The sequence below is a fragment of the Numida meleagris genome, chromosome 9 (genome assembly GCF_002078875.1).
Source record: "Numida meleagris isolate 19003 breed g44 Domestic line chromosome 9, NumMel1.0, whole genome shotgun sequence".
NCBI classification, from domain to species: domain Eukaryota; kingdom Metazoa; phylum Chordata; class Aves; order Galliformes; family Numididae; genus Numida; species Numida meleagris.
Genome location: NC_034417.1, coordinates 1,922,338 through 1,949,643, shown reverse-complemented (window position 1 = coordinate 1,949,643; position 27,306 = coordinate 1,922,338). Strand labels below are relative to the sequence as shown.

Genomic DNA, 27,306 nt, shown 5'->3' with positions numbered 1-27,306 from the left:
GGGAAGGGAAGGGAAGGGAAGGGAAGAGGGATGGCTCACCAGGGAGCGCCGAGTCCTCTGTCATCTCGCTCCTTAGATGTTCCACTGCAAACTCACATTTCCCAGCCAAAAACGCCTTTTGCACCAGCACTCCCCCATTTTGCGTGGTTACAAATCAGCAGAATGGGACGTTCCTGATTGTTTCTGAACATCTGCTTTCAAAATGGGGAGATTAATCAAGTCTGACCTTCCCCGTGTGCATTTTTGCTTTGACGAAGGAGCAGATTCCATTGCAAACCCACAGGGCTGCTCTGAGAACCCCTCCTCAGCCGGGCCCTGGAGCGCTCCCTCCTCCTGGGCTTACTGGTCCACACTGGTGATTGGCTGGGTAAGAACTAGGACTGATGACTCTGCACTGGTGGCACTGGTTTTGGGGAGGCTTCGCCCACGTCCCCATGGCCCCACCAGCCCCACTTGTCCCGTAGAGCAGGGAGGAGATCTTGCCCCATGTGGGTGAGGTGGGACGGTGGCACTGAGGAACAGATGCTGACAGAACCACGGCTCTTGTTACCATGGCGATCGGCGCAGCCCTCAAATGATGGCACGTCACCGGGTGGGCAAGGGGACATCCCAGCACCCATCCCATGCACCAGGCTCCAGCCCCACACCGCACATCTGGGGGCTGGCGGGCTGAGCTAATTGAATGTTTCTTCCTCCACATCTCCCTTGCCAGCAAAATAAAACCGGAGCGAGATAAAAATCTATGGCGCTTAAAGGGGACGCTGCCAAGTACATTTTTATCGGCCTTCATTTGCATTTTGCTCCCTTTTTTTTTGCTGGCGGCGCTGTCTGGAAACGCCGTTCCCCCCCCCCCGGCTGAGCGCTGCCCGTTCTCCAGCCGGCAGCCCCCTCCCTCCAGCGCTCCCTGCGCACACGCAGCACCCGGAGCGCAGAGCCCGTCGGTGCAAACCCCAGCGGGGACGCTGCACGACCCTTCTGCTTTGCCCCGTGAAACCAAGCACGGCCCCCGCTTTTGGCTCTTGGCTCGCTGCGCTTCGCTCCCCGGGACGCAGCGCTGCCGCAGGTGGGGGTGCCACAGGTGGGGAAGGGAAACGCCGCTTGTCCCGCTCTCGTGAACATTACGGCGAGTCTGGAGGCTTAATTTATACCCCCGCTCCCGGAATTAACAGCTGGAAAGAGAATATTAGCTTTTGGTTAAAAGCCGCGGATTTCAGCCTGAGACGTCCCCGCTACTCCGCCCCATCAATCCCGGCAGAATTACAGCCCCCAGAGCTGCAAACCCCGGCGCTGCGCTCCCGCTGGGGTTCCTCGCCGGCTTGAATCAACGAGCTCTAGGAAGGCCCTCCCCGACCCCAGAAATCCCCTCAACCTCTCTCTTTGCACCGCTTCCCTCCCGTCCTCCCCGGGCCCAGCCGCAGGGACCCACCCTCCCCGCAGTCCAGCCCTCGTCTCCGAGAGCTGCCCACGTCCCCGGCAGCCGTGCCCGCCGGGGGAAGTCCCCGCAGCCGCGGAGCGCTGGTGCCACCTCCCGGCCCCGCGGGTCCTGGCCGGGGGGGCACGGCCCGGCGGCCGCTGGCTCTCCGGCACCCAGCCGGATTTGCTCGGTTCTCTTCCCGTCCAGGAGCCGCCGAGCAGCCAACTCCCAGCAGCGCCGGTGAATGCGCTCGCTGCTGCCAGCACCGGATGGGACGTCCCAGCCAAGGGCTGCGTGCTCCAGGCAGTCTCTGCAGACACCAAGGTCAGGCTGGGGGGGCTCTGAGCACCTGGTGGAGCTGCGGGTGTCCCTGCTCATCGCAGAGGGTTGCACCGATGGCCTTTAAGGGTCCATTCCAACTCAAACGATTCTAGCTGCCTGAGCTGCACGCAGGTAACGGAGATGGCCGGGATCGTGTCCTCCTCTCCATCCATCCCAAGGGATGATCACAACGAGGACGGAGTGAACATGAAACAAGGCAGAGCTCCTCGCAGCCCTGGAGATGAAGAGCAGGAAGGGGAATACTTGGCAAAATTGAATCTGTACAAATCAGCAAGTCTGGATAATATGTAACCCACAGACTAAATAGAATTAGCTAATGAACTTAGCGAGCCCCTGACGATTATTCATAAAAAGTCAGTGAGAGAATGGCACATCCCGGGTTTATTTAATGTCTTTATTAATGATCTGAAAGCAAGAGTAAACAACACATTAATTACGGCTGTGGATGGCTCGGAGCTGCAAGGTGTTGCAGATGCTGCCAAAGACAGCAAAGTGGCAGCGCGGGCCCTAACGAGGTTGGAAGTAACGCAGCGGGGAGCGAGCTGCGTGTCATCCATCAGCAGGATGCGTCCCGGGGGAGCGGGACCTGAGGCATCAATGGGAGGGAGGAGGGAGGTGTCGGCTTCACGGGGTCTCGGTGGGAAGCCTGGAGTTGGGAGGATGGAGAGAGGGGCCCAGCAAGCGGGGCAAGCGCTCACGTGGCCCCAGTGGGAACACTGTGACACTCAAGGGTGAACCGTTGGCTTGGCACCTCAAGGCTCCAGAATGGGGAGCGAAGCCTTCGCTCGGTGTCACCGTGCCCGGCATCCAAGCTCCGCCTGGCACTCCCTGTCCTGCTGCAGGCCCTTGGCAGCCTCTTCCATGGGCGGCAGCACCCAAGGGTGCCCGCTTGGCCCCACAGCCGCAGGGCGGGCACTTCTGTTCTACCCTTGCACCGCCCCGGCAGGAACAAGGGAGCTTTGAGAGCAGGGTGGGCCACGGAGCGGGAGGCCTCTAGCCCTTTAAGAGGGGAAATTTGTAATCCGAGCGAATTCCTCCTTTCTGACAGGCGGGAGAGCCGCCGGTCCCTCCCTCGCTGCACTTTATTAAATATAGTAGTGGAGCTGCTGTCGGCTGGGAGCGGGCGCGGGCGGAGAGCTCCGGCCGGGAGCACCATGGCACCCCGAGGTTGTCCCCAAGCACTGCTGCTGCTGCTACTGCTGGCCCACCAGCCCCCTGCCCTCCGTGCAGGACCTTCAGCTGCAGGTAAGTGCCGTCCTGATGCCCACTGTGGGACACTGTGCTCTGGAAGCGACAGGGCTGGCATGGGAGGGCACCCGGTGCGGGTGGCACGAGCACCCTTGGGTGCCCAAGGAGCTGCCTGCTTTGGGCAGGGTGCTTGTGGCTGTCCTGTGTCCTGCTGGAGGCTTCACAGGGCACTGGGTGGGACGGGCACACGTGGGATGCTGTGTGGGGCCGAGCAGGTGGCATCCCAGGGCACGCTCCTCTCCCTCCGGGCTTGTTCCTTCTTTCCTCTGTGCACCGAAATATCACGGCGCCTGGCAAGCGAAGTGGAAAACTTCCCTTTGTCAATGAACAGAGTGCTCTTCTTCCCTCCAGCGCTGACCTTTGGGTCCTGAACAGAGCTCCCACCTCGTGTGTGGGATCACTGCTGCGCTGCCCAGCACCTCCGGAGGTGCAAACGTTGCCCCACTGCATCCCAGAGTCCGTGGGTGGCTGCTGCCAGCCTCGGGCAGGGAGGAGGCTTCCATGGGCACAGCCAAACCCTGCAGAATGTCACCAGAGTGCCACCCAAGGGCAGGGCGCGGCGGCGGGGATCAGGGTACAGCACAGACCTCGGGGTTGGGAGAGGAAGAGGTTTTGCACTCATTCCCCACTGTGCCCAGCCCAAAATGGGCAGCTCGTATGCAGCAGCCATGTATTGCAAAGGGCAAAGTGCTCCGTGTCCCCATGGGCTCTGTCACTCTGCTGACACCACGGGGACATCGCGTCCTGCGCCCACGGCTGTCACCCCAGCGCCGCTTGGGGACCCAAGCTCTCCTTGTCCCGAATGTCTTGTACCGAAGGCCCCACACGTTCTGAGGTCACCGCTCAGAGCAGCTGGAAAAGTTTCCAGCTGATGGGAAAGAGCAGGAAAAAGTCTGACGGGGGGAATGCGAACCGGTGTCGTGGGAATGAGGAGGAAAATTCTCCTCTCACTCTTATATTTAGCATCAGAGGGCTGCAGGCAAATATATAATAAGCGCATTCCTCGAGGATCGCAGCTTGGGGTTAAGCTCAGCCCCGAGGAGGCAATGTTAGGGTGCGGGCAGCGCGGGAATGCAGCTCCCTGGGTGCTGGGTGGGGATGTGTGCCTAAACTGGGCTCCTGGCATGGCCACGGGTACAGCCATGGGTGCAGCTATGGGCACAGCCATGGATACAGCCATGGGTACAGCCAGGTAGAGCCATGGGCACAGCCATGGGTACAGCTGTGGGTACAGTTATGGGCACAGCTGGGCACAGCAATGGGTACAGCCATGGGCACAGCCATGGGCACAGCCATGGGTACAGCCATGGGCACAGCCATGGGCACAGCCATGGGCACGGTCATGGGCACACCCAGGCACAGCTATGGGCACAGCCATGGGCACAGCTTTTGACATGACCAAGGGTACAGCCATAAGCACAGCCATGGGTACAGCCATGGGTACAGCCATGATCACAGCCTCTTATAACCATGGGTACAGCCATGGGCATGACCATGGGCACAACCATGGTTACGTCCATGGGCACAGCTATGGGCACAGCCATGGGCATGGCCATGGGTGTTTCACCTGGGGAGGTCATCGGTGGAACAAGGCTTTCTGTTGGCATGCAGCACCTGGGGAAAGTGACCTCAGATAGGCCACTCGCTGCCCGGCTGCTTTCAGGCAGGTGGATGTTGGGCCATGCCTCTGCTCCCTGCGCTCTACCCACAGCCCTGTGACATAGCTGTGTGTCCCTCTCTTGGCCCAGCTCACGGGGTGCCCAACGGCCGCTCCTGGCAGACGGACAGACAGGCAGACAGACAGAAAGCATACCAGGGAAGGAGAGCGCTGCTAAAAATGGATGGCAGCACAGAATGGCATGGGGGAACCGCCCGGTGGCACGACAGCAGTGCCATCACGTGCTGCAAGCCAAGAGGGATGAAGGCAACCTTCATCCATCAGCATGCCCCGCGCTGTGACTCATGGCTGTTAAAAGAGCCTTTATGGGCCGTGAGTCAGTGCGGGACGGGAGCATCCCGGTCTGCTTTTGCCCAAACCTTGTTTTTCTGATGATTGTTTTCCTCCCTTACTCACACTGCCATGCACACCTCCTGCGGGCAGCAGGGGGAAACCGCATGGGCACTGCTGGCTATTTGGGGCACTTGCAGAGCCAGGGCATTTTGCTGCGTCCCCTCCCTTTGGCCAGGAGCGCTCTGTGGGGTGATATCCCCATCCCCCTGGTTTCCTCCCATGCAGGGACCTCTGGGAGCGGGGTCGCTTCCGCTGGGCCATGGGGCTGAGGTGGCTGTGATGCCTCCCGGGGGGGGGCCCAGCTGCCCCACACGGCACCCGGCTATAAATAGAGGCAGGCGCGCCGTTATTTTCTCTATAAACAAAACTCCTCGGTCGGTTTCTCATAGATGGGAAAGGCGTGGGGCTGAGAAACCCCGGGCCGGGAGGGGAGGGGGCCTCTGGCTGCATGGGAACGGGCCGAGGAGGGCTTCCAGCATCTCCCCCCATGCTTGCTTGTTGCCGTGCAGCTCTCGCAGCCCGCCCCTGGCTGATGCATCCCATCCTTCTGGCACTTCAAAGGCGCTCCGTCCCACGCCAGACTGGGACGCAGCCGCCGGGCAGCCCTCCAGCTCAGCGCTGTTTGTTTGCATCGCTCCGGTAACACGGCCGGGCGGGGGGCACGGGACACCCCACGAGTGGCTGTGCGGGACGGGGCCACGGCGGGTCCCACATCCCCGGGCGCGCAGCGGGAGCGCAGAGCTGGCTGCGGGACCGTGGGCAGGGTGGGGCCGGGAGAGCTGGCAGCCGGGGGGGAGAGAAGGGGGGAGAGAACAAAACCGGCCTTGGGATGGTTTGGAAACCACGTCCTCTGGGGCTGATACAATATTTCCAGGCCAACTTCTGCTGGCAGCGGGGCCGCCGCGAGCCTGAGTCACGCTGCGGGGCCGTCACAAAGCCCCATTTACCGCCGCTTCCCCCAAACGCTCCCGCTTTCTTCCCCCCGCTCTCCTCCCCGAGCAGAACTTCCGCTCCCAGCCAGTCCTGAACTCCCTGCATCCCTCAGATCCATCAGCACGCAGCATTACGCACCCCGAGCCGGCCCCGAGCCGGCCCCTCGCCTGCACCCCGCAGCTGTCTGTCCTGTGCATGGACACGCAGATACAGGGATGCACAGACATAGGGACGCATGGACACAGGAATATATGGACACATGAACATAGGGACACGTGGACATAGGGACAAGGGAACACACAGATACACAGACGCACAGATGTATGGACGCATAGAGAGATGGACGCACAGACTCAGAGACATCTGGATACATGGACACACAGACACATGGAAACAAGGACATAGGGACACGAAGACAAAGGGATGCACAGACACATGGACACTGGAATGCACAGATACATGGACACGTAGACAGACACAGGGACACGTGGACACAGGGACGTAGGAATACAGGGACACACAGATGCATGCACTCACAGATACTGACGTATGGGTGCATGGACACAGGGACCGACAGATATGCGGACACACGGACACAAGGACACGCCGACACGTGGACGCACAGATACACAGATGCACATCTGCAGGCGAGACATGAGCCCACAGGGTGCGCATTGCCAGATGCATGATGCTGAGGCTGCACTCCCTGACCCTTGGGGTCCCATCCAGCTGTGCCCAGATGCCAGCACCGTGCAGCCCGGCCACGCCAGCAGCCCTCACGCTGCTCGGATCACGGCAGAACAGCACTGGGGAAGCAGGGGCCGAGCTGCTGGCCCCGTATCACTGCAAAGCGCCGCGGGGTTGGATGCAGGCAGCCCCCCTCCAGCTGTGCAGGAGCGGGGCCATGGCTCTGCCTGACCCCGCAGTCCGTGGGCCGCAAAACGGCATTTTTGTGTGGGAGCCAGGGCAGGAGCGCGGGGACGCAGCTGGGAACGAACAAACGCGGGCGGAGGTAGGGGCGGATGCTGGGGGCGAGCGGGACGTGCAGGGGAGAGCTCAGCGCCCTTCCAAGGGATCATCTCACAGCCAAGCCCGGGGGCGGCGTGGCCCCCCCCGAGCAGCAGCATTATCAGCGCTGGCTCCGCAGCCCTCCCTGCATCAGTGCTTTCCAGCAATCCCCGTCGTGCCTGGAAAGCGCCGGAGTGGGGAGCAGAGCGGGGAGCAGCACGCTTGGCCCTGGTGTGAGGTGAGGGAGCAGCACTCACAGCCTGAGGACAGAGCCAGGAGTGGGGAGAAGGAGGAGAAGCCCTCCTCCATGGCATCAGCCATCCTGCAGCAGGTAGGGGTGGATTGGTGCCATCACAGCCGCTGTGATGGGGATGGCACCCCAAAGCTCCAGCACTGCGGACGTCCCCATTGGGGTCAGATGCTCGAGGCTGGCCCCGTGCCACTCATTTCCACGGCACCGGGGTTGGGGTCTGGAGGGGCCCCGCGCCTCCTGCTCCCAGCCGAGCTGTGTTTGCCTTTGCCCGCCTCTCAGGCTGCTCGTTTCCTTCCCCAGCCATAAATAAAACCGCGCCGTAAATCGGAGGGAATGCGCAGCATAATGCAGCCTTTCTCCTCACCCCGTCAGGGCTGCGGGGTGGGCAGGGACCGCTTCCTCCCGCCGGCTGCCCACGGCCCCATCCCACAGCCCCATATGCCACCCGACGTAGCGGGGCCACCCATGGCAGAGCAGGAGGGCCGGGAGTGTGCTACCTTATAAAGTCATCCAGTCTCAAGGCTGACGCTGCAGAGCAGGAATGCACCGGGCCGGACACCGCGCACACAGGGCCGCTTGTTCGGGGCAACAAGGAACCCTCACTCCCCACCTGGTGTCCCACCCTAAAACCCAGCGGGGCCGGCAGGAAGGGCTGCACACAGAGCGCCTTTCAGGTGCTGGGGTGCAGCTAAAGGGCTGCTTTAACGCATTCCATCCCCTCCCTGCACACACATGGCCGGCTTCAATGAAGCCTTGTTGAGCAGCCAAGGGCAGTTTCGCTCCCTTTTTTTCCATGCCCAACATCCTTCCCGCAGAGGGGACCAGCGGGATATGGGGTCCCCACGCCCCCCAGGAAGGACGCGCCTCCCTGCTTCAAGCTCTGCCCTAAGCACCAGAAAACAGCCCCAGGGAAAGGGACAGGGCAGGGAACCTGGCCAAGCATCCCATAGCCAGCACGTGGCCGGCAGCCGGGGCGGGAGCCCAGTGAGCACAGAGCCCTTGCTTGTTCGCCCAGCCCCGCGGGAGCAGCGCGCGCTGGGGATTTGCTCGGAGCACGGCTCTTGGCTTTCCTCCTTGTTATTTTCAATGCAAAAAAAAAAAAAAAAAAAAAGGAAAGAAAAAAGAAGAAAGAATAAGACAGTGCAGCCTATAATCTGCTGGCCGGCTGCTTGGAAAGTGTGATGGGCCCTGCTCGCCTCTTCATGCTTTGCTACGGGGCTGCAGCTGCCTGTGGGATGCGGGACGCTGCAAGCTGGGAATGGGGACTGCTCCAATGGGGTCCCTCATTGGGGACAAGGCGGTGCATTTGTTAGCCTCAGCCCTTTGCTTTAAGCCTCCCATACTGCACAGCAGAGCACGGTGCCCAGCTGGAAACCACGTTGGTTGGGATGGGGGAAGCTGCAAAACTGAAAGGCAGCAAGCGCTCGGTGGGAGCGCGCAGGGAGCCAGCGCGCAGCGGGCACACCGTGTCCCCAGGGCTCAAACACAGCGCCTGCATGTGTGCCTGCACAGGGGTGGGGGTGAAAAGGGAGAGGGAAAAGCCTTTTTGCAAAGCACTGCATGCAATGTGGTGCCAGGAGCGGGATGTGTGGGGCTGGTTCTGTGGGAGCGGGATGTGTGGGGCTGGTTCTGCAGGAGCGGGTCAGAAGAGGACAGCCCGTAACGGCCCTGCTGGGGCTCCTGTGATTCACTGGCTTGGGCCGGAGGAAGAAGCAGCCAAAGCGGCTCATGCCAACGGCATGCACAGGGACCAGGAAATGAGCAGGCTTGAGTAAGACGTGCTGGCAGCCCCAAGCCAGAGGCTCGCTGTTAGCAGCACTGGGTGTTCCCCTGCTGCCACCTCTCCCCTGCACGGCACGGCTGGGTGACGCCGCTCTCCCAGACCCCGAACCAAACTGGGGCTGATGGTAGGAAGCGGCGTTTTGGGACATCTGGGCAAGGAGGTGTGCGTGTCCCCAAAGGGTGCAGGCTGGGGCTGCCCCTCAGAGAGCAGCTCTAGGGTCTGAAGGGCTTTTAGAGTGAATGAGTCCTCCTTCCAGCACGGAGCTGAGCAGTCGGGACATGCCAACATGTGCATTGCACGCGGGCACCATGCGCACACGTCCCCTCAGCCCATCAGCACACCGAGCTGCTGTGCAATGCGGTCCCCTCGCATCGTGCCTTCTGCACGCCCACATGCCATTGCGCTGAGCCCGCCGTGCTCACGGCTGCGGGTGCTGAGCCCTTTCCAGCAGCAGCTCCCGCAGCCACATCTGGATGGCACACGCGCGCTTAGCCCTCCGGCGGAGCAACTTCTGCACCGCGGTGTGAAACACATAGAGGGCTGGCACCGGGGAACTAGGGCACGGCCACCGCTCCGTGGGGACACGGGGGTGGCGGGGGCGCAGAAGACGGGGGGATGAGAAGGGGGAGGCTGCAGGCTGCAGCCTTCGGGCCCCATCGTGTGGCCGCCGGCGGAGGATGCAGCTCCCAACAACGCGCAGCCCAGCGACGGGAGGGCTGCTGGAAGGGGCCTCCCGCTCAAACACGGGGCTGGGAGGGTCCCTCCGGGGGTCCCTCCCCGCCTGACCCTCTCCTTTCCCCTCTCAGTCTCGTTCTTCGGGGACAGCTTCGTGGAGATGCCGCTGGCGGACGCCTCGCGGACGGTGCGGCTGCGGCTCCAGCTGTACACCGGGCAGGGCAGCGGGCTGCTCTTCCTGGCCGCCGGGCAGCCCGACCACCTCCTGCTGCAGCTGCGAGCCGGCACCCTGCAGGTCAGCCCCGGGGGCCGTGCCCCCGCTGCGTGGGGAGGTGCGGGGTGGGTAGGAAGGGGAAGGGATGAACAGAGGGCGCTGGAGAAACGGAGGGCTCCACCAGCGGCCGCTCCCAGCCCACCGCAGACCAAGCCTAGCCGGGGCGTGGGAAGGGACTAGGACAGAAGAACAATTTCCTCTTGTGGTTACGGTGCTGGCGTCCACCAGAGGAAATGAGCAGGGAGCGTCTACGAACCACATCTGAGGCCAGGCAGGGAGTGAGCAAGCAGCTGACCACGCATCTCGGGGCTCCCTGGCCAACCCTCTATTAGAGAGGCTCCAGGATGCTGCTTGTGGGGATGTGGCCCCCCCCCTGCTATTTCTATATTATATATAGAATGTATATAAACCTGCTATTTCTCCTGCCAGGCTGATGAGGGCTGGAAGCAGCCCGAGCAGTGTGGAATGGGGGTGGAGGGCTGGACAGGGCTGGAAAGAGGAGTCAGCACGTGGCGGAGCTCCTGCATGGGGAGAAAGGGGCTGGGGGATGGAGGACCCCGCAGAGGCACACAGAGGTGAATGGAAGGACTGGGACACTTTGAGCCCCCAGGGATGTGTCCTCACACCGTGCTTGAGCTGGGCCCTGACCCCCATCTGTTTCCTTCCCCCCAGGCCAGGCTGCGGCTGGGCTCGGAGGAGGTGACGCTGCAGTCCCCGGCAGAGCTGCAGCTGGACAACCTGGCGCTGCACGACGTGGAGCTGCTGCTGGAGGACGGCAGGATGACACTGACCATCGACGGCCTCTTCAACAGCTCCGTGGACATCGCGGGGCCCGTGCGGGAGCTGGACATCCAGCACGGCCTCTATGCAGGCGGGACAGGCGGCCTCGACCTGCCGTACCTCGCCGGGGCCAGCCCGCCCTTCAGGGGCTGCCTCCACACATTGACATTCAATGGTCTGGATGTCCTCTCCCCAGTGTCTTCCGACAGCAGCTCCAAGGTCCTCCACCAGGTGCAGGAAGGCTGCAGCGCGCAGTTCTCTGCAGAGCCCGAGGAGCCCTTCGGGTTCCTGGGGCCACAGTCCTACGTCGCCTTCCCCACGTGGGAGGCGAGGGAGGAGGGGACCATTGAGTTCGTGATCACCACGAGCATCACCCAGGCACCCCTCATCTACCACGCAGGGCTGGAGAACGACTTCTTCTACGTAGAGATCTCCAATGGGCGCCTGAGAGGGTTTGTTGAGAAGGGCAACGGCGTCATCGTCCTGCACAACAACATCTTCATCAGCGATGAGCAGCAGCATTACGTCAAAGTCTACACTGACACCCACAAGCTGGAGATCCTGATTGACTACTACGCCTCGTCCACATCCAACCGGGGCATCAACAACCACCTGGACCTCCAGGGAAACCTCTTCATTGGAGGCATGAATGACAAAGCCTTGCAAAGGCTCAGGGCGCACCACCTTGCTTTCAACTCAGTGTGGACCTTGACCAACACCTCATTTGTCGGCTGCATGGAGGACCTGCGCATAAACCAGCAGCGGAGGAGCCTGCAGGACGCCGTGGTGACAAGGGACGTCACAGTCGGCTGTGGAAGGCAGGAGCACTACTGGGACTACGAGGAGGCTTACGAGCAGGACGAGGCGCCCACCTCGCCGCCGCCCGATGCCTGGCATGCAGCTCTGGGCCTGGCAGAACCGTGCCAGCCGGATGGCAGCTTCCCACCTGCCTTCGCCAATGTCAGCCGGCTGCTGCACGTCAGCCCCCTCATCGTCTCCGAAGGGGGCATGGCCTATGTGGAATGGAAACACGCCCAGCCCACGGTGGACTTGGGCCTTGCAGGCATCCGGCAGTCCCAAATCCTCTTCAGCATCACCAGTGACCCAAGGCATGGCGAGCTGGAGCTGGACATCCCCAGCTCCCGGAGCAGAAAGAAGTTCACCTTGTTGGACATCGTGAATCGCAGAGTCAGGTACGTCCACGACGGCTCCGAGGGCCCCATGGACCAGCTGATGCTGGAGGTGACAGTGACTGCCCAGCAAGGGATCCCCGAATGCCTGCGGCAGGGGCAGACCTACCTGCTGCCCATCATGGTCAACCCTATCAACGATGCCCCGCAGGTGATCTTTCCCCACGGGAACCACATGACGATCCTGAAGCACACGCGGAAGCACCTGACCATGGACATCCTGCAGGCCCTGGATGACGACACATCCTGCGATGACCTTGAGTTCCAGCTGCACGGCGGGCAGCAGGACGAGGGCTACGTGGAGTACGACTTCCACCCTGGGGTGCCCATCGAGGAGTTCTCCTGCAGGGACCTGGAAGCAGGCAACGTGGTCTACGTGCACCAGAGCGGGACAGACTTGCAGCTCACCTTCCAGGTGACTGACGGCACAGTGCCGAGCCCCATTGCCACCCTGAGGATCCTCGCAATAGAGCCCAACATCCGCCTGCACAACAACACGGGGCTCGCCATCTCCCAAGGAGGAGCTGCGCGCATCACCACGGCCAACCTGTCCGTGGAGACAAACGCTGTGAAGCAGCGGGTTGCCATCCTGTACAGCCTCACGGAGCCCCTCAGGTATGGTGAGATCCAGAAGCAGGGGAGCATAGGAGGGGAATGGAAAAAAGTGGAGTCCTTCCACCAGCAAGACCTGGAGCAAGGGCGTATCCAGTATTTCAGCACAGATCCAGAGCACCGGCAGGAAGATGTCATGGAGAAGCTAAGATTCAATGTCCAGGTGGGACAGAAGGTCTTGCCAAACAACACCTTTACCATAAGTATTAAAAGAGCCACCATTAAGATGAAGACCATGGTCCCCCTCCAGATGAAGAACAAGCGACACAAAAACATCACCAGTAGGGAGCTGGAGGCGATGCTGGAAGACCCAAACTCTGCCCCGGTCCCCTTCCACTATGTGATCATCCAGGCTCCCAAGAAGGGGAACCTGGAGCTCCTCGGCAACAGGCTGACTGAAGGCTTTGGGTTTACCCAGGACAATCTGCAGAGAAATCACCTGAGCTACAGCGCAACCGTCAGGAATGCTCGGCAGGCTGAGGACAGCTTCCAGTTCCGTGTCCGTGCTGGCGAGGAACACTCCCCCGTGTACACCTACACGATCGGCATCGGTGGGGACCCCAACGCACCCGACCTGACCAATGTCCTCCTGACCGTGCCCGAAGGCGGGCAGGCTGTCATCTCCAAGGACCACCTCTTCGTGCAGAGCCTGAACAGCATGGACTACATCTATGAAGTGATTGAGGGGCCGGCACACGGCAGGCTGGCATGGGCTACATCCCTTGGCTGGCCCTCTGGTGAGGAAATCACGGAGTTCACCAACGATGACATCCTCCACCGCCGGCTGCTGTACCAGCACGATGACTCTGAGACGCTGGAAGATGATATCCCTTTCGTGGCCATCAGGCAGGGTGAAGGCAGCTCTGAATCTGAGGCAGAGGAGGTGAGAGGTGTTTTCAGGGTCTCCATCCAGCCTATCAATGACCACACTCCTGTCCAGGTGGTGAACAAGGTCTTCAACGTGGTGCGCAATGGGCAGCACCTGCTGACGACGGACGACATCGCCTTCACTGACAAGGACTCTGGCTTCTCCGACACGCAGCTGGTGCTGGCGAGGAGGGACATCTTGTTTGGCAGCATTGTGTCTGTTGATGACAGAAGCCACCAGCTCTACCGGTTCACCCAGGATGACCTGAGGAAGAAAAAGATTCTCTTTGTCCATTCCGGAGCGGATCGGGGCTGGATCCAGCTGCAGGTCTCCGATGGCCTCCACCAAACAACTGCCCTTCTAGAGGTACAAGCATCAGAGCCCTACATCAGAATAGTCAACAACACTGGCCTAGCCATCCCCCAAGGGAGTCGGGGGAGCATCGACTCTTCTGTCCTCAGCCTGGAGACCAACATGGACATCAGGTCAGACGAAGAGATACGGTTCCTGGTAACAGCCCCGCCAAGGTGGGGGACTGTGCTGCGAGGGGAGCAGCCGGTCATGGCCTTCTCGCAGAGGGACCTGGTGGCAGGGGAGATCTCCTACCACCACAACGGCAGCAGGAACACTCGGGATGAGCTCCAGTTCACTGTGGAAGCAAACGAGGTGGCAGTAGAGGACACATTGGCCATCACCATCTTCTTGGACACCCACCCCAGCCCCCTGCACATTGTCAACAACAAGGAGATACACGTCTTCCAGGGGGAAGCTGCTGAGATCAAGGAGGAGCACTTGCTGGTGAGTATTGCTTCTCTAGTTAATCCTCCCTGGTCACCAAACCAGGGCCCCATGTAACACGGGAAGAGATGGGATTCAGGCCCCTGCTAATGCCATGTGTTTTCCATGCTTCCAGGTGACCCATGAGGAGATCCCACCCCAGGATATCGTCTACCTGGTGAGCATCCCCCCGGTCTCTGGATTCCTGGTGATGGTTCAACACGGCCAGGACTCGGATGAGCCTCCCAGCCTGGACCCCATCCAGTCCTTCACCCAGGAGGACATCAACAGTGGCCAAGTGCTCTACCTGCACTCCAAGCCAGAGGAGGAGCGAGACCGGTTTGTCGTGGATGTCACGGCTGGAGGAGCAGACTCGCTGGTGGGGGTGGCTGTCAGCCTGGTTGTGCTCCCCGCTGCCATCCCCCTGGACATCCACAACATCACGGTGCCGGGAGGAAGCTCTGCCACCATCTCCACAGCTGTCCTCAACATCCCCAGTGCCTACTTTGCAGCCCTTGATGTGGAGTTCAGGGTGCTCCAGCCTCCCCGCTTTGGCACCATCCTGAACAGCCAGCGGCCCCAGGACGGGGGGCTGCACAGCTTCACCTGGAGCGAGGTACAGATTGCCTGGGGGTGGGCTGAGCTCCTGTCCTGGTGCCACCAGGAGGCTGGGGAGGGAGGTTGGGCTCTTCCTCTTCTCTTTCTCTTCCTCTTCTCCTTCTCTTCCTCTTTCTCTCCTCTTCTCTTTGGCTTCCTCTTCTCCTTACCTTCCTCTTCATCTTCTCTTTCTCTTGTTCTTTTCTTTATCTTCCTCTTCTCTTCTATTTCTCTCTTTCTCTTCCTCTTTATCTTCCTCTTCTCTTCTATTTCTCTCTTTCTCTTCCTCTTTCTCTTTCTTTCCTCTTCATCACCCTCTTCCTCTTCTCTTCTCATAGAGATCTGCCCATGGGAGGGACTTGGAGTGGCCAGGTCCATGTCTGGTCAGCCCAAGACCTGAGATGGCCGTGGGATAGGGATGCCCCAGATCTACTGGTGGGCACCCAGCTCCCACATCTTCCCATAGAGTCATAGAATCGTTAAGATTGGAAAAGACCACTAAAATCACCAAGTCCAACACGCCCCCACCATGCCCACTAACCGTGTTCCTCAGTGCCACATCTCCATGGCTCTTGAACACCTCCAGGGACAGTATCTCCACCTCCTCCCTGGGCAGCCCATTTTGATACCTCACTATGATTTTGGAGAAGAAATTTTCCCTAATACCCAACCAGTTATCCCAACATCCAACGCGGTTCCTTCACCCGGCCCCCTCCCGCAGGTGCAGAGCCAGCAGATCCAGTACCGGCAGGACATTCCCCGTGCCCAGGCCGACAGCTTCACACTTGTGGCCAACGCCTCGACCTCCGAGAGGCAGAGCCAGCCCGGGACCGTCTTCATCGCCATCCTGCCCCGCGGCACCAGGGGGCCCCGGCTGCGTACTAACGCTGGGCTCCAGGTAATGGGCACGGTGCGGCGGGCGGCTCCTTCCCTGCTCCTCCTCTGCCTCCTCCTCTTCCTCCATCTCCTCCTCCTCCTCCTTCTCCTCTTCCTCCTCCCCTAGCGATGCTGGAGCTGTCCACGAGGTGGGAGCATCGCTCGCTCCAGCCGCTGCCTGCCTTACAGTTTAGAGAATACCAATTACTTGGGAATAGCACGGTGTTCCTCTCCCCATGCTCGTGTCTCCTAACCCCCGGCCTTCCTCACCCACCCCAGCCACAGGCATAGCCAGGGACTTTGGGAAGGGGGCTCCAAGCTGCAGAGCTGCCCGGAGGGAAGGGGATGAGAAGCCCACCCAAACCTGGGTGTCTCCATCCATCGGCAGCCCCCCCCGGGCACACAGCTCTGTCTGCTGTGTGCCACACTGCTTGCACACACAGCACACCCCCAGCCCAGCATGCTGAGCCCACCCAGCAAATCCCCTTTGTTGTGCATTACGCCCTGATCTGACCCAGCTGTGCCAAAATCCCCAACAAAATCCCCACTTTGCCTCCTCCTCGCTGGTTTCCAGACAGCCTGGCCCCTAGGGACCCCCCCTTCCTTCCAGCCACCATGCTGCAGCACTGCCAAAAGGCAGGGAAAGGCCCCAAAATGCTTTCAGCGTCACAGCTCCATTCTCAGAGGGTTTGGAGCAGGGAGCACGTCCCAGCTTCCCGGAGGAGCGCGGAGCTCAAGGAGGGGCCGGGCACGTGTTCGTGCTCTCGGGAGATGACTTCAGCGGGTAAAGGTCATGAGCCCGGCACGGAGACTGCAAGCAGCTTCCCGCCCCACGCACACAGGAGCCTGGCTGTAATAACTCGAGGAGGACGTGGGGCACAGCAACATGTGTTGGCCCCGCTTTTCCCAGCTGCATCGTCCCATCCTGCCTCCTCAAAGCTGCACTTCCCGGCCTCGATCCCACAGGGGATCCAGGGGATCCGATTTCAGTGCCGGCACCCACACCCACTCAAGAAATGCATGGGGAGAGGCCAGCTGGAAAGCACTGTGCTAACCCGACGCTGGGACAGGAATAATCCCGCGGTCTGCAAGGCGGGCGTATGGCAGGGGATTAGCAACGGGGCGCATTGCTGCCTCCTGCTCGCCTCCACCCCATGTGCTTGGGGCTGAGCTCCGGGCACCGAAAGCCCCTCGCAGTGGGGTGATGCTGCAGGTGTGGGGTGGCAGCAGCCCTGGGCAGTGTGCCCCATGAACGTGCTGGGGAACAGGCGCAGGGCGATGAGGGCTTGGGCAGAGGCCAGGGGATGCGTGCATCACCCAGCAAAGCACAAGGAGCTCTTGTCCGGCTCAGACGTGCCTCCCTGTGCAAGGCACACAGCGCTGCTGGCGTGTCCCAGGGGGTCACGGCCTCTCCTGTCCCCCAGCTGCGGGAAGGCACTGCGGCCACCATCGGCCCCCAAGCCCTGCGTGCTGAGGACGAGGACAGCCCGGCGGCCGAGGTCACCTTCTCCATCCAGCCTCCAGCCAACGGCAAGGTGGTGCTGCGCTCGGCGCCTGGCACGGCACTGCGGAGCTTCACACAAGCCCAGATTGACAGCGGCGTCATCCTCTTTGTGCACCAAGGTACAGCTGTGCCCATGCTCCGTGCCACTGGGGTGGGCACCGCACCCTGGTCCTGCACCAGGGTAGGGTCTGCCCTGTGCCCCAGCTCCGTGCTCTCCGCAGGACCCCTGGATGGAGGCTTCGCCTTTGACCTGTGGGACGGTGAGAACCTGTCTCCTGGGCACTACTTTCTCGTCAGGGCACACAGGCAGGAGCTCATCAGCCTGGCCAAGAAGCAGAGCCTCACCCTCTGCCCAGGTGAGTGTGGGGCTCGGGGTTGCAGCACGCAGGGAGCCTGGAGGAGCGAGGCTGATGCCCATCCCGACCTGTTTTCCAGGTGCCCTGCAGCCCATCACCAGCGAGAACCTGCAGGCGGTGAGCAGCAGCCCGGCCAGCCCCGCTGCCCTGTACTACAGCATCGAGCAGGCACCGCGCCTGGGGCAGCTACGCACCGCCCAGGGGGATGAAGTCAGGAACTTCACCCAGGCCCAGGTGGAGCGCAGGCCCAGCTCTCCGACACCCCCACAGCTCGGAGTCCTGCCCTCACAGCCCCCTCCCCAGACTTTATTTTGCCATTGAGCTGAAATCAGTGAGATGTTCTCCCTCCTAGGTGGACGCTGGGATGGTTTTCTACCAGCACGAGATGCCGCAGAAGCCCTTCTGGCTCGCCCAGGATGCCATCCGCTTCCGAGTGGTTGCTCCCACCACCATCTCCGACTCCTTCATCCTGCTGGTGCTGATATCATTCGAGGCAAAGTGTCCCCAGCGCTCGACTCAGCTATGGAGAAACGCAGGTAAAAAAAGATGGGAGACAAGGAAGGGACAAGCAAAGGATAAACAAGCTCTCCCGAAGTTTGTGCAGTCCCCCCGGAAGGGGACAAAGTCGTGCAAACTTCAGGAGAGCTTCTTTGTTGGAAGCAAAAAGCACTATTGTACAATGTGCACGGACACTGCTACCCCATCAACCAACATCTAGCAAATTGCATCCATCCTTTGGCTGCATATAATTCCTTTGAGTGACATGGTCTAGAGAGGTCACAGGCGTGGGCTGACGGTTGGACTGGATGACCTTATTGGTCTTTCCAACCTTAATGATTCTGTGATTCCACGGTTCCTCCTGTCGTCTTGCCAAGCTAACAAATCCCATTTGCCTTCCCCACCACTTTGCAGCTCTTCTGCTCTGACAGAGCTTTGGCTTTCCCCTTTTCCCCCAGGTCTCCATCTCGCAGAGGCTCAACGGGCAGTGATCAGCACCTCACTGCTGGACGCATCCAACCTCCTGAGCCAGATCCCAGTCCCCGAGCGGGATGCGCACGATGTCATCTTCCTGGTGACGGAGCTGCCGGTGCATGGACAGCTCTGGGTGGCTGATACGCCTCTGGAGCGCTCGCAGCCCTTCTTCCTGCAGTCAGACCTGGCTGCTGGGCGCCTGGTGTATGCACACCGTGAGAATGGGGGCACTGAGGACCAATTCCAGTTCAAGGCTTGGCTCCGGCCGCGGGCACAGCACTCCATCCGTCCCCCGCAGGAAGGGGTGCTCATCTCCGAAGCTTTCAACGTGACGGTGAGCAGCAGCAGCAGCCAGAAGCCCCCAAAGGTGGTGAAGCGGCAAGGAGCGCTGCGGGTGCTGCCCGACTCCACCATCACCTTGTCCAGGCAGCACCTGGACGTGGCAGAGCCACAGGGCTCCCCGGAGGAGCTGGTGTACAGCCTGCTGCACAGCCCCCAGGCCGGACACTTGGCTAATGCGCGCAGCCCGCAGGTGCCCATTGAGCGCTTCACGCAGGCGGACATCAACGCGGGCCACGTGCTGTTGGTCACTGCAGCCCGTGGTGCTCAGGAATCCCTGGTGCTGAGCCTGTCCGACGGCCGGCACCCGCCCGCCCGCATCTCGCTGGAGGTGGTGGTGCTGCCTGCGGGCAGTGCGGAGCCGCTGGAGGTGCCGCAGGAGCTGAACAGGGCCACGCTGTCCCCACGGCACGTGGCTCCGCAGCTTGGGGAGGGAGATGCCCTTTACACCATCACCGCGGAGCCGAGGTTTGGCCGAGTGCAGGTCAACAGAAAGCCAGCGCAGGGCTTCTCGCAGGCACAGCTGGAGCGCGGGGAGGTGACCTTCACCTTCACCGAGCTCACCTCGTCCGAGGACAGCTTCCAGTTCCTCACCACGTCACAAACAATGAACAGCACTGGGGTGGTGAATGTTACCGTCCGTGCCTTGGTGACAGCGCGGCCAGGCAGCGTGTGGCCCAGGGGCACCACAGCCCTGCTGGATACCGGAACGTTGGATGCCAGTGAGCTGGCCAACCGCACCCACAGCATCCCGGTCTTCAGGCTCCGCCGGCCGCCTCGCAGCAGCCGCCTCGTCAGGAGGCCCCGTGCGCCAGGACAGCCTGCCATCCCCATTGAATCCTTCAGCCAGACGGAGCTGGAGCAAGGGCTGGTGGGGCTGGAGGTGCTGGATGATGGGGATACAAACCAGCAGCACCCGCACAGCGACAGCTTCACCTTTGAGCTGGTGGCCGCCGGCGTGCCACCAGCACTGGTGTCCCTGGGGTACATCACCGAGCCCTACAACGCCTCTAAACCCTACGGTGTCACCCTGCTCCTGGCCCCACCAGCACCGTCATCCTCAGTGCCACAGGCACAGGGCACGGCACGTAGCAGCCCCAATGCCAGCGAGCCGGGCTCAGTGCCCCCCACTGCCAGCCCCAGCCCTAGGGAGGGTGGCACCTTCCTCAGCTTCATCGAGGCCAACATGTTCAGCATCATCATCCCCATCTGCCTCATCGTCCTGCTGCTGGCCCTCATCCTGCCCCTGCTCTTCTATCTGCACAAGCGCAACAAGACGGGCAAGCACCACGTGCAGGGCTCGCCGGCCTCCAAGGCCAAGAACGGGGCCGTGCCGGACCAGGAGACCTTCCGCAGGACGGACCCCAACCAAGGCATCCCCCTAACGACTGTCAACGCCCTGGAGGGCAAGGGCACGGCTCCGCCGCCGCAGGGTCCCGGCGTGCCGGCCGACCCCGAGCTGCTGCAGTACTGCCGGACATCCAACCCCGCCCTGAAAAACAACCAGTACTGGGTGTGAGGGTGCAGGGTGGGGGCACGAGCGGTGGGAGCCCCTCAGAGCATCACCTCCTCCTCCAGGGGAGCCGGCATCCCGTGGGCACAGCAGGACCTGGGGGTGGGGGGCTGCCAGCACGGCCACCCAGGACCCCCCCATCTCCATAGCGCTTCGGGCTGAGGGGCGAGCGGGGGGAGGGAGGGGCAAAAAGCCACCAGGGAGCGCTGCCATCAGCTATGCACTGAGGACACCCAAGGTTGGCTGAGGTGCTGGGGGTGCAGGCGGGTGAGAGGGACGAGGACGAGCGGCTTTGTGCCGCGTCAGGCTCGGGATGGAGCTGCCCAAATCCCCCAGGGCTAGGCGGGCTGCAGCGCTGGAGCGGAGGCTCGGAAAAACCCCGTGGCCAACGCCAAGGGGATCCAAGGAGCCCCCGCCCACCCGGAGAAGAGAAATGGACAAAACGCATCGTGCTGCCTCCAAAAAATCCGGAGCAGCCGGGGCTGCATGCCGGGCCAGGTGCCCCCGGCGGCACAAAGCTGGAGGGGGGAGCGGGCACGGCTTGGTTTCCCACTGTATGCTCCAGTCCGGTAGGAGTGCACGGAATAAAGTGCCTTTTCCAAGGTGCAGCCGATTTGCCTGAGCCCTGCCAAGCCGCGAGCTGCAGCGCAGTGTTTGGAGGCAGCGTGCCGAGCCCCAGCCTCTTGCTCAAGTTTTCCCCTAAGCGCTTAAATAGGAATGAGCCGAGGAAAAACTGAGCGCTGCGCTCAGGATGGGACCCAACAACAACAGCAGGCCGTGCGGCTGCAGATCCTCGCCACGGGGCTCTCCTGCTCTGTGCACGCTGCAGCCGGGCTGAGATGCTCCCCCAGCACTGCTCTCATCCGGGGTCAAATCCTCCCAGAACAGCACCCCGGGGCTGCCAGCCATGCTGTTTGCAGCTTTCCTGGCTGTGTTTATGAGCAAGTGTTTACCTGCCCTGCTCTGCTGCCGGAGCAGCCTGGCGGCTATTGGGTGCCAGGGGGGTCCTGCCCCAACCGAGCCTCATGCAGGGATGGATGGATGGCAGCTCAGCAGCTTGCTGGGCGGTGCTGCTCCCCAAATCCAGGGCAGCCCTTTGTGCAGAGTAGAGGTGTGCCGGCCCTGCCTCCCTCCTGCATGTCATCGTGGCTCTGTGTTGTGCATGGCCTCAGATCAGCTCTGCTGCAGGGGTGGGTGCTGCGGGACAAGCACTTGCCTCACCCTGAGGGATTCAATGGGAGGAACACGGCCTACATTCGGGAGCACGGAAAGCAAGGCGAGTTATTTTGGAGGCTTGTGGTTCCATCTCCTGCGCAATATCCGCTCACCGGGGTCAGGAGAGGACAGGCAGCAACCTGGAGGAGCCGGTGCTGAGTGTGCTTCTGTGGGGCCAAGTCGTGGTGGTGGAAAGTCCCGGGCAGCACTCGGGGCAGGCAGCAGGACACATGGATGCAGGGATGTGCGGGTGGGAGCCACGCACCCCATCCCTGGATAGGAAACTGCCCTCTCTTGCCCCATGCGGGAGCACGGTGAGGGCGCAGGGCCCTGTGCCGCAGCCTGGCTGCAGAGCTGGTTTCCAGGTACTGCTGAATGCAAACAAACACGCAGGCCAGCAGGTTTCCTGCAACGCCCAGCTGGGCTCAGGTTCCATGGAAGGCTCCTGCAGCTCTCCCCACACACGGGCACGCCACGAGCCTCACTCCCTAGGCAGGGCTGGCTGCACAAAGCATTCCAGCAGCTGCACGGCGCGCATTGACATGCAAGGCAGCTCCAGCCCCATCCCCAGCTCACACCCAGCGCCCGGCAGGCAGCGCTGGGGCCTGAGCTCTGTGCAACAACACGCCCAGAAACGGCCACACACCTCCACATCCAGCCGGCTCGATGCTCTGCCACGCTCCCAAAATATGCGAGGCACGCGGGGATGACGAGGTGCTGCTGAGCCCCAGCTGGCGTGCTGCACCCTGTGTGCCTCTGCCTGCTCCTGCTCCCTCCATGTGGGTGCTCCCGGCGCCATGCGGTGCTGCCAAACCCATCCCTGCCAACCGGCCCGGCGGGTTCCTTGGCCCTGGCAGCGCTGCCAGCAGCACGGGGACATCGCTGCCTTGCTGCCCGCACTGCCAGCGGGTCCTGCCCGGGCTTGGCAAGTGCTGCAGTGTTCTCCTCTAAAAGCCTTGGGGCCAGAGAGAGGCAGGAATAGGGAGCCGGTGCCACAGATGTGCTCTGTTGGGTTCTCTTCCCCACTTTGAAGGCTTCTTTGGGGTCTTCCCAAGCTCAAGTCTGTGGTCCCCCGGCCACAAACCCAGGGATGGTGGTGGCACGCTCTGTCCCTGCACCCACCCAGCCCCACTGTGAGCCAGCCCAGAGCCCACACAACCCTCCCCAGCATCTGGATCCCAATGGGGAATGGCTTGGGATGGGGACCCCAACAGGGAATGGCTTAGGATGGGGACCCCAAAAGGAAATGGCATGGGATGGGGATAGAGGTGGGGATGGGATGGGGTGCATGTGGAGTGGGATGGAGCCAAGGTAGGGTGGGGATGGGGTAGAAGAGGGGTAGGGTAGGATGGGACCAGGGTGGGATGGGACCAGGGTGAGATGGGGACGAGGTGGGAGGGAGTCAAGGTAGGAGGTGGATGGGAAAGTATAGGAACAGGGTAGGATTGGGATGAACTGCGATGGGACTGGAACGGGATGGAGCCATGGTAGGATGGGGACAAGGTAGAAAAAGGATGGGGCAGGATGGGAATAGAGAAGGATGGGATCAGGCTGGGATGTGGGTGGGGCGAGATAGGAATGGGGTGGGATGGGGTCGGGGCAGGATGGAGCCAAGGAAGGATGGGACCAGTGTGGGATAGGACAATCTTGGGCTGGGGACAGGGTGGGGTGGGATGGAGACAGAGAAGGATGGAGCCAAGGAACGATGGGGACAGAGATGTACAGGACCAGGGTAGGCTGTGGATGGGGTGGGATGAGGATGGGGTGACATGGGGTGCGATGGGGATAGGACAGCCTGGAGATGTTGTGGGATGGGAACAGGATGCCGCAGGAAGCACACCCCTCCTGGAGGCTGCATCGTGCTGTCCCCACGGGGAGGGACGAGGGGGTCAGGGACGGCCGAGCGCAGCCCGCCGTCTTCCCAGCGCCGCAGTTCTCCCAGCACCGCCTCATGCGCTGGGGCTAATTTTAACCCTGGAGCAGGGCCAGGCCGGCCCGACTTCCCTCGCTGTGATTTATCCCAACCATTTCCCTTCACAAACACGGCCCTCGTGCCAGCCCCGCGCGCTCGCCGTCGGGGATGCTCGGGAGGAATGCCCAGCGCCTTGCCCCCTCCGCGGAGCCCTTCCTGGAGCAGCTCCGCTTCCCAGCAACATCCCAGGGAGGGAGCGGGGGGGGGGAGGTTTCTACTGACGTTTTTTATTGAAAACGCTGTGGGCTGGCTTGGTTTTTTGTTTTTGTTTTTTATATCCCTTTTTCCAGTCAACAGCGGTGCTTGAGAAAAGAGATTTCCGTTCGCCTGCGTCTATTTAAAAACTGGTAAAAATGCTGCAGAAACGTTTGCGAAAAGTGGAAAATATTGGAAATATCTCGTGACACCCAAAGAAAAAAAAAAAAAAAATATCTTCCAAAAAAAGATCTTTCCTTTTTTTTTTTTTTTTTTTTTTTTTTTCTCCATCAGAAAAACTTTCAGTGTGCAAAATGTCGACCGCTTTGATTTCTCCTCCCAGCCAGCCGCAGTGCTCCGCCAGGACGGGTTCTCAGAAAGCTAAAAATCACCGGGCCGTGGCACCGGCACGCACGTCCGTCTGTCCCACGGGAACACCCGCGTCCCCGCCACGGTCCTGCAGCCAGGCTGGAGGAAAGCCCAATGCTATTTGGTCACTAGCGTCGTGAGTTCCCACCCGTTCTCAGCCCCCCCCCCAAGCAGAGATGCTCTGCGAGGCCGTGGCTGGAAGCGGCGCGATGCGTTAGAGGTTGTCATACATGCGCAGCGTCTTCTCCAGCTGCTGGCTGACGCGCTGGTAGAAGATGATCTGCTGCTTCAGGTAGGACTGCATCATCCTCTTGAAGTCGGCCACGCGCCGCTCGTGGAAGTGGTTCATCTCAGCTTGCAGGGCGAAGCCCACCACGCGGCAGCGCTTGCGAATCCCGTCCGCCTCCTCCTGGTCCATCCGGCCCTCGTCGCTCATCCGCTGGCTCTCCTTCACCTTCGCGAAGGCTCCTGGTGAGGCAGGGGAGAGGTGAGAGCCACGCGGGGGCCCTACGAGCAGCGCTTCACCCCGCAGCGCCGATCCCGAAGCCCCAGGCCTCAGGGCCAGAGCTGCAGCTTTCAGTGGGCTCAGCAGTTGGCAGGCAGCGTGCGCAGCCCTCGCCCCAGCCCGCTGTGCTGCTGCCGGCTGCCAGCCCTGCCTGGGAACCGGAGAAACTTTGCTACATAGCGCAGCAGGGCTGATAGCGGGATGGAACAGCCGTCGTGGGAGACAGAGTGAGGCAGGACACTGCTGACTGCAGCATCCCGGAGAACGCCTGAGACGCAGCTGATGCTCTGACACCAGTTTTTCCCCTCCTTCCACTGATTTTTATAGCGCAGTTTCGAAAGAATCCTGCCTGGCTCTGGCCCTGCATTCCTCCCTGTCCTCAGCACAGAGGCTGTTTGCTTGCAAACAGGATCCGGCCTCCAGCGGTCGCTGGGAATTCATTCCCTCTCCCTGCCCCTGCTGGCAGCCCGGACCCGAGGTCCGGTATAGGAGGAGGAGGAGGAGCCCCGGGGAAGCAAAGGTTGGAGGCCAAATCCTGCCTTCCGCTCTGCCCACGCGGCCTCGCTTCCGGACGGGATCCAGCCCTCAGTGGTAAACAAAGTCAGGAGAGAGTGCAAGGAAGCGGCCAGGGCTGCTCCTTCTCCCTGTGCCCAAGGGACGTGGGGCAATGCAGAGACTATAGGGAAATGCCCCTGTCCCCAAAGCCGCCAGCAAACGCGGACATCTCCTCCCTGCTGTGGTCTGGGAGGGGTGTGTGGACTTCGGCCCCGCTCCCACACCCAGCCCCGGGTGTGCGTCACACCCGGACAGAAGCACAGGGCCGGCCAGCCCTGAGCAAGAGCCCAGCAGAGGCCCTTCCCTTGTCCCCAGACACCCTGGGACAGATGGGACGCTCTGGTCCTGGCAGCAGGCTGCTGAACCCACTGACCTCTCCTCTAATCTGTGAGGATGTACTCACGAAGAGTTTGGCCCTGGTTGTCCTGAGCATGTTCAAAACCTGATCCTGTATTGGGCAGCCCCAGCAGCACCTCCAGGGCAGGGGTGATGAGGGAACATTGCCACACGTGATGGTCTCCATCCCTACCCCATCCTCACCCCCATGCTCATCCTCACGTCCATCCCTATCCCATCCTTATCTCCATCCCTGCGTCCATCACCAGCCCCACTCCATGCACAGGGCCACCATGAAGGGCCTGTAGAGCTGGTCTGGCCTCATCCCCAAGAGAGAAGCAGCCCCCTAGGGGAGCCCGCTTACCTTTCTGGAGGTGGATGATGTCTGGGAAGTTGGAGAGGAGCCCCTGGTACAAAGAGAGAGTGTCCAGCATGAGGAAGAGGTCGTTCTTGGGCTGCTCGGCAAACATCTCCCCCACAGCCTCGTACGTCTTGCCCGTGTGGGAGATGGCGTTGTTGAGGGCGTCAAAGCTGTAGGGGGGGTCCATCTGGAAGGAGTAGCTGATGGCTTGGAAGGCGTTGCCCAGCTTCTGGAACTCCTTGCGGAACCCCCCCACGTGCTTGCGCACCAGCTCGGAGGCCACGTTGGTCAGCTGCAGGACGCTGTCGTCCATCTTCTTGCTGAAGGCCTTGAAGGCGTCCACGCGGTCCTCCACGTCCTGCAGGTCCTGGTGCTCGGTGGGGATCTGGATGGTGAGCAGGAAGCTGGCGCCCACCATCTCGTCCTTCTCCGCCCGCCGCTTGCCCAGCTTCCACTGCTTCTCGTCGCGGCAGCGGAGGAAGTGCTGGAAGCCCTCGTACTGCGACAGGACGGGGTGGCTCGTCATGTGCTCCATCCACAGGATCAGGCGCCGCTTGCGCTTCTCGATGAAGTCCTCCTCGAAGCGCCCGGTGGCCTGCTTCTCGGGCAGGTGGGGCACCGAGATGACGGTGAACTTGTGCAGCAGGCGGTTGTAGAGCCAGTCAAAGTGCTTGTAGCGCCGGTACACGGGCGAGTTGAAGTTGCTGGGGGTCAGCTTGTAGGAGATGTAGCTCTTGATGCCCTTGAACTTGGTCTGCTTGGTGGGGTCCTCCACGGAGCAGATGAAGGGGTGCGGGTTGGCCCGCCACTGCGGGCCCTTGGAACCCATCTCGATGCCGTAGGCCTCGGCGATTTTGGACATGAGGGGCACGTCGCCCAGGATGAAGGCCTCCACGCCCGAGCGCACGAAGCAGGAGAAGCGGTTGAGGTTCCTCCCCACCACGCTGCCCCTCTTGGAGGAGCCCACGCTGTCCTGCCTCTCCAGCGCCGGCTTGGCGCGCGGCGTTCCGTAGGGCTCCAGCCCCGATGCCGGGTGCCCGTTGGTGCCGGCCGCGCCGCGGGGCTCCTCCACCACCGTGCAAGAGTCGTCCCAGTCATCCCAATCGTCGTCGTCGTCATCCTCGAAGCTGCCTTGGGACGAGAGGCCGGCGGGCGCCGCGCAGAAGCCGTGCAGGTGGCCGGGCGAGCCGGCGGGGCTGCCCGAGCCCTCGGTGTGCCCGGAGCCGGAGCGCGGACGCACGATCTCCACGTAGGAGGCCGGGAAGAGGCCGGTCTCGCCGCGGCTGTTTCGGCCCTGCAGCCAGCCGTCCAGCGAGCGCTCGCTGAACACCACGAGCTCCTCGTTCTCCTGGATGCTGATCTCCTCCTTGTTTTCGCTCTGGAAGTTGTACAGCGCCCTGCCCCGCAGCGCCATGGCCGCGGGCACGGCCTCCCCGCGCCGGAGCGCTGGGGCAGCGGCAGCGGTGCGGCACG

General features: G+C 61.8%; 2 protein-coding genes and 2 long non-coding RNA genes across 4 annotated transcripts in view; 1 reads left to right on the top strand and 3 right to left on the bottom strand.

The window, feature by feature from the left end:
- Nucleotides 1-2,135, bottom strand: part of LOC110403755 — a 5,701-nt gene extending 3,566 nt beyond the window's left edge. Inside the window, exons 1-2 of the long non-coding RNA XR_002441820.1 lie at nucleotides 282-2,135; nucleotides 40-191 (exon numbers count right to left, since the gene is read on the bottom strand). This is a non-coding gene — a long non-coding RNA (uncharacterized LOC110403755). The remainder of the gene's footprint in view (nucleotides 1-39; nucleotides 192-281) is intronic.
- On the top strand, nucleotides 2,760-20,933 carry CSPG4 (chondroitin sulfate proteoglycan 4). The gene is made up of 10 exons (XM_021407432.1): nucleotides 2,760-3,001; nucleotides 9,799-9,962; nucleotides 10,614-14,189; nucleotides 14,305-14,784; nucleotides 15,487-15,663; nucleotides 17,066-17,264; nucleotides 17,367-17,501; nucleotides 17,581-17,735; nucleotides 17,854-18,037; nucleotides 18,458-20,933. The coding sequence occupies exons 1-10, from the start codon at nucleotides 2,911-2,913 to the stop codon at nucleotides 20,329-20,331; spliced, it is 7,035 nt and encodes a 2,344-aa protein (XP_021263107.1). The 5' UTR covers nucleotides 2,760-2,910; the 3' UTR covers nucleotides 20,332-20,933.
- LOC110403756 lies at nucleotides 17,787-18,582 on the bottom strand. The gene is made up of 2 exons (XR_002441821.1): nucleotides 18,498-18,582; nucleotides 17,787-18,021 (listed from the first exon to the last, which is right to left on the bottom strand). It is a non-coding gene; the product is annotated as an uncharacterized LOC110403756 (long non-coding RNA).
- On the bottom strand, nucleotides 23,764-27,300 carry SNX33 (sorting nexin 33). Its single transcript, XM_021407433.1, has 2 exons — nucleotides 25,837-27,300; nucleotides 23,764-24,544 (listed from the first exon to the last, which is right to left on the bottom strand). The coding sequence occupies exons 1-2, from the start codon at nucleotides 27,245-27,247 to the stop codon at nucleotides 24,291-24,293; spliced, it is 1,665 nt and encodes a 554-aa protein (XP_021263108.1). The 5' UTR covers nucleotides 27,248-27,300; the 3' UTR covers nucleotides 23,764-24,290.

Coding starts and splice junctions, on each gene's coding strand:
- CSPG4 (XM_021407432.1), top strand. CDS start 2,911: ATGGCACCCCGAGGTTGTCCCCAAGCACTGCTGCTGCTGCTACTGCTG. Junction 14,785..15,486: donor ACAGCTTCACCTGGAGCGAG/GTACAGATTGCC, acceptor CCCCTCCCGCAG/GTGCAGAGCCAGCAGATCCA. Junction 17,265..17,366: donor CATCCTCTTTGTGCACCAAG/GTACAGCTGTGC, acceptor TGCTCTCCGCAG/GACCCCTGGATGGAGGCTTC.
- SNX33 (XM_021407433.1), bottom strand. CDS start 27,247: ATGGCGCTGCGGGGCAGGGCGCTGTACAACTTCCAGAGCGAAAACAAG. Junction 24,545..25,836: donor CATCATCCACCTCCAGAAAG/GTAAGCGGGCTC, acceptor CTGCCTCACCAG/GAGCCTTCGCGAAGGTGAAG.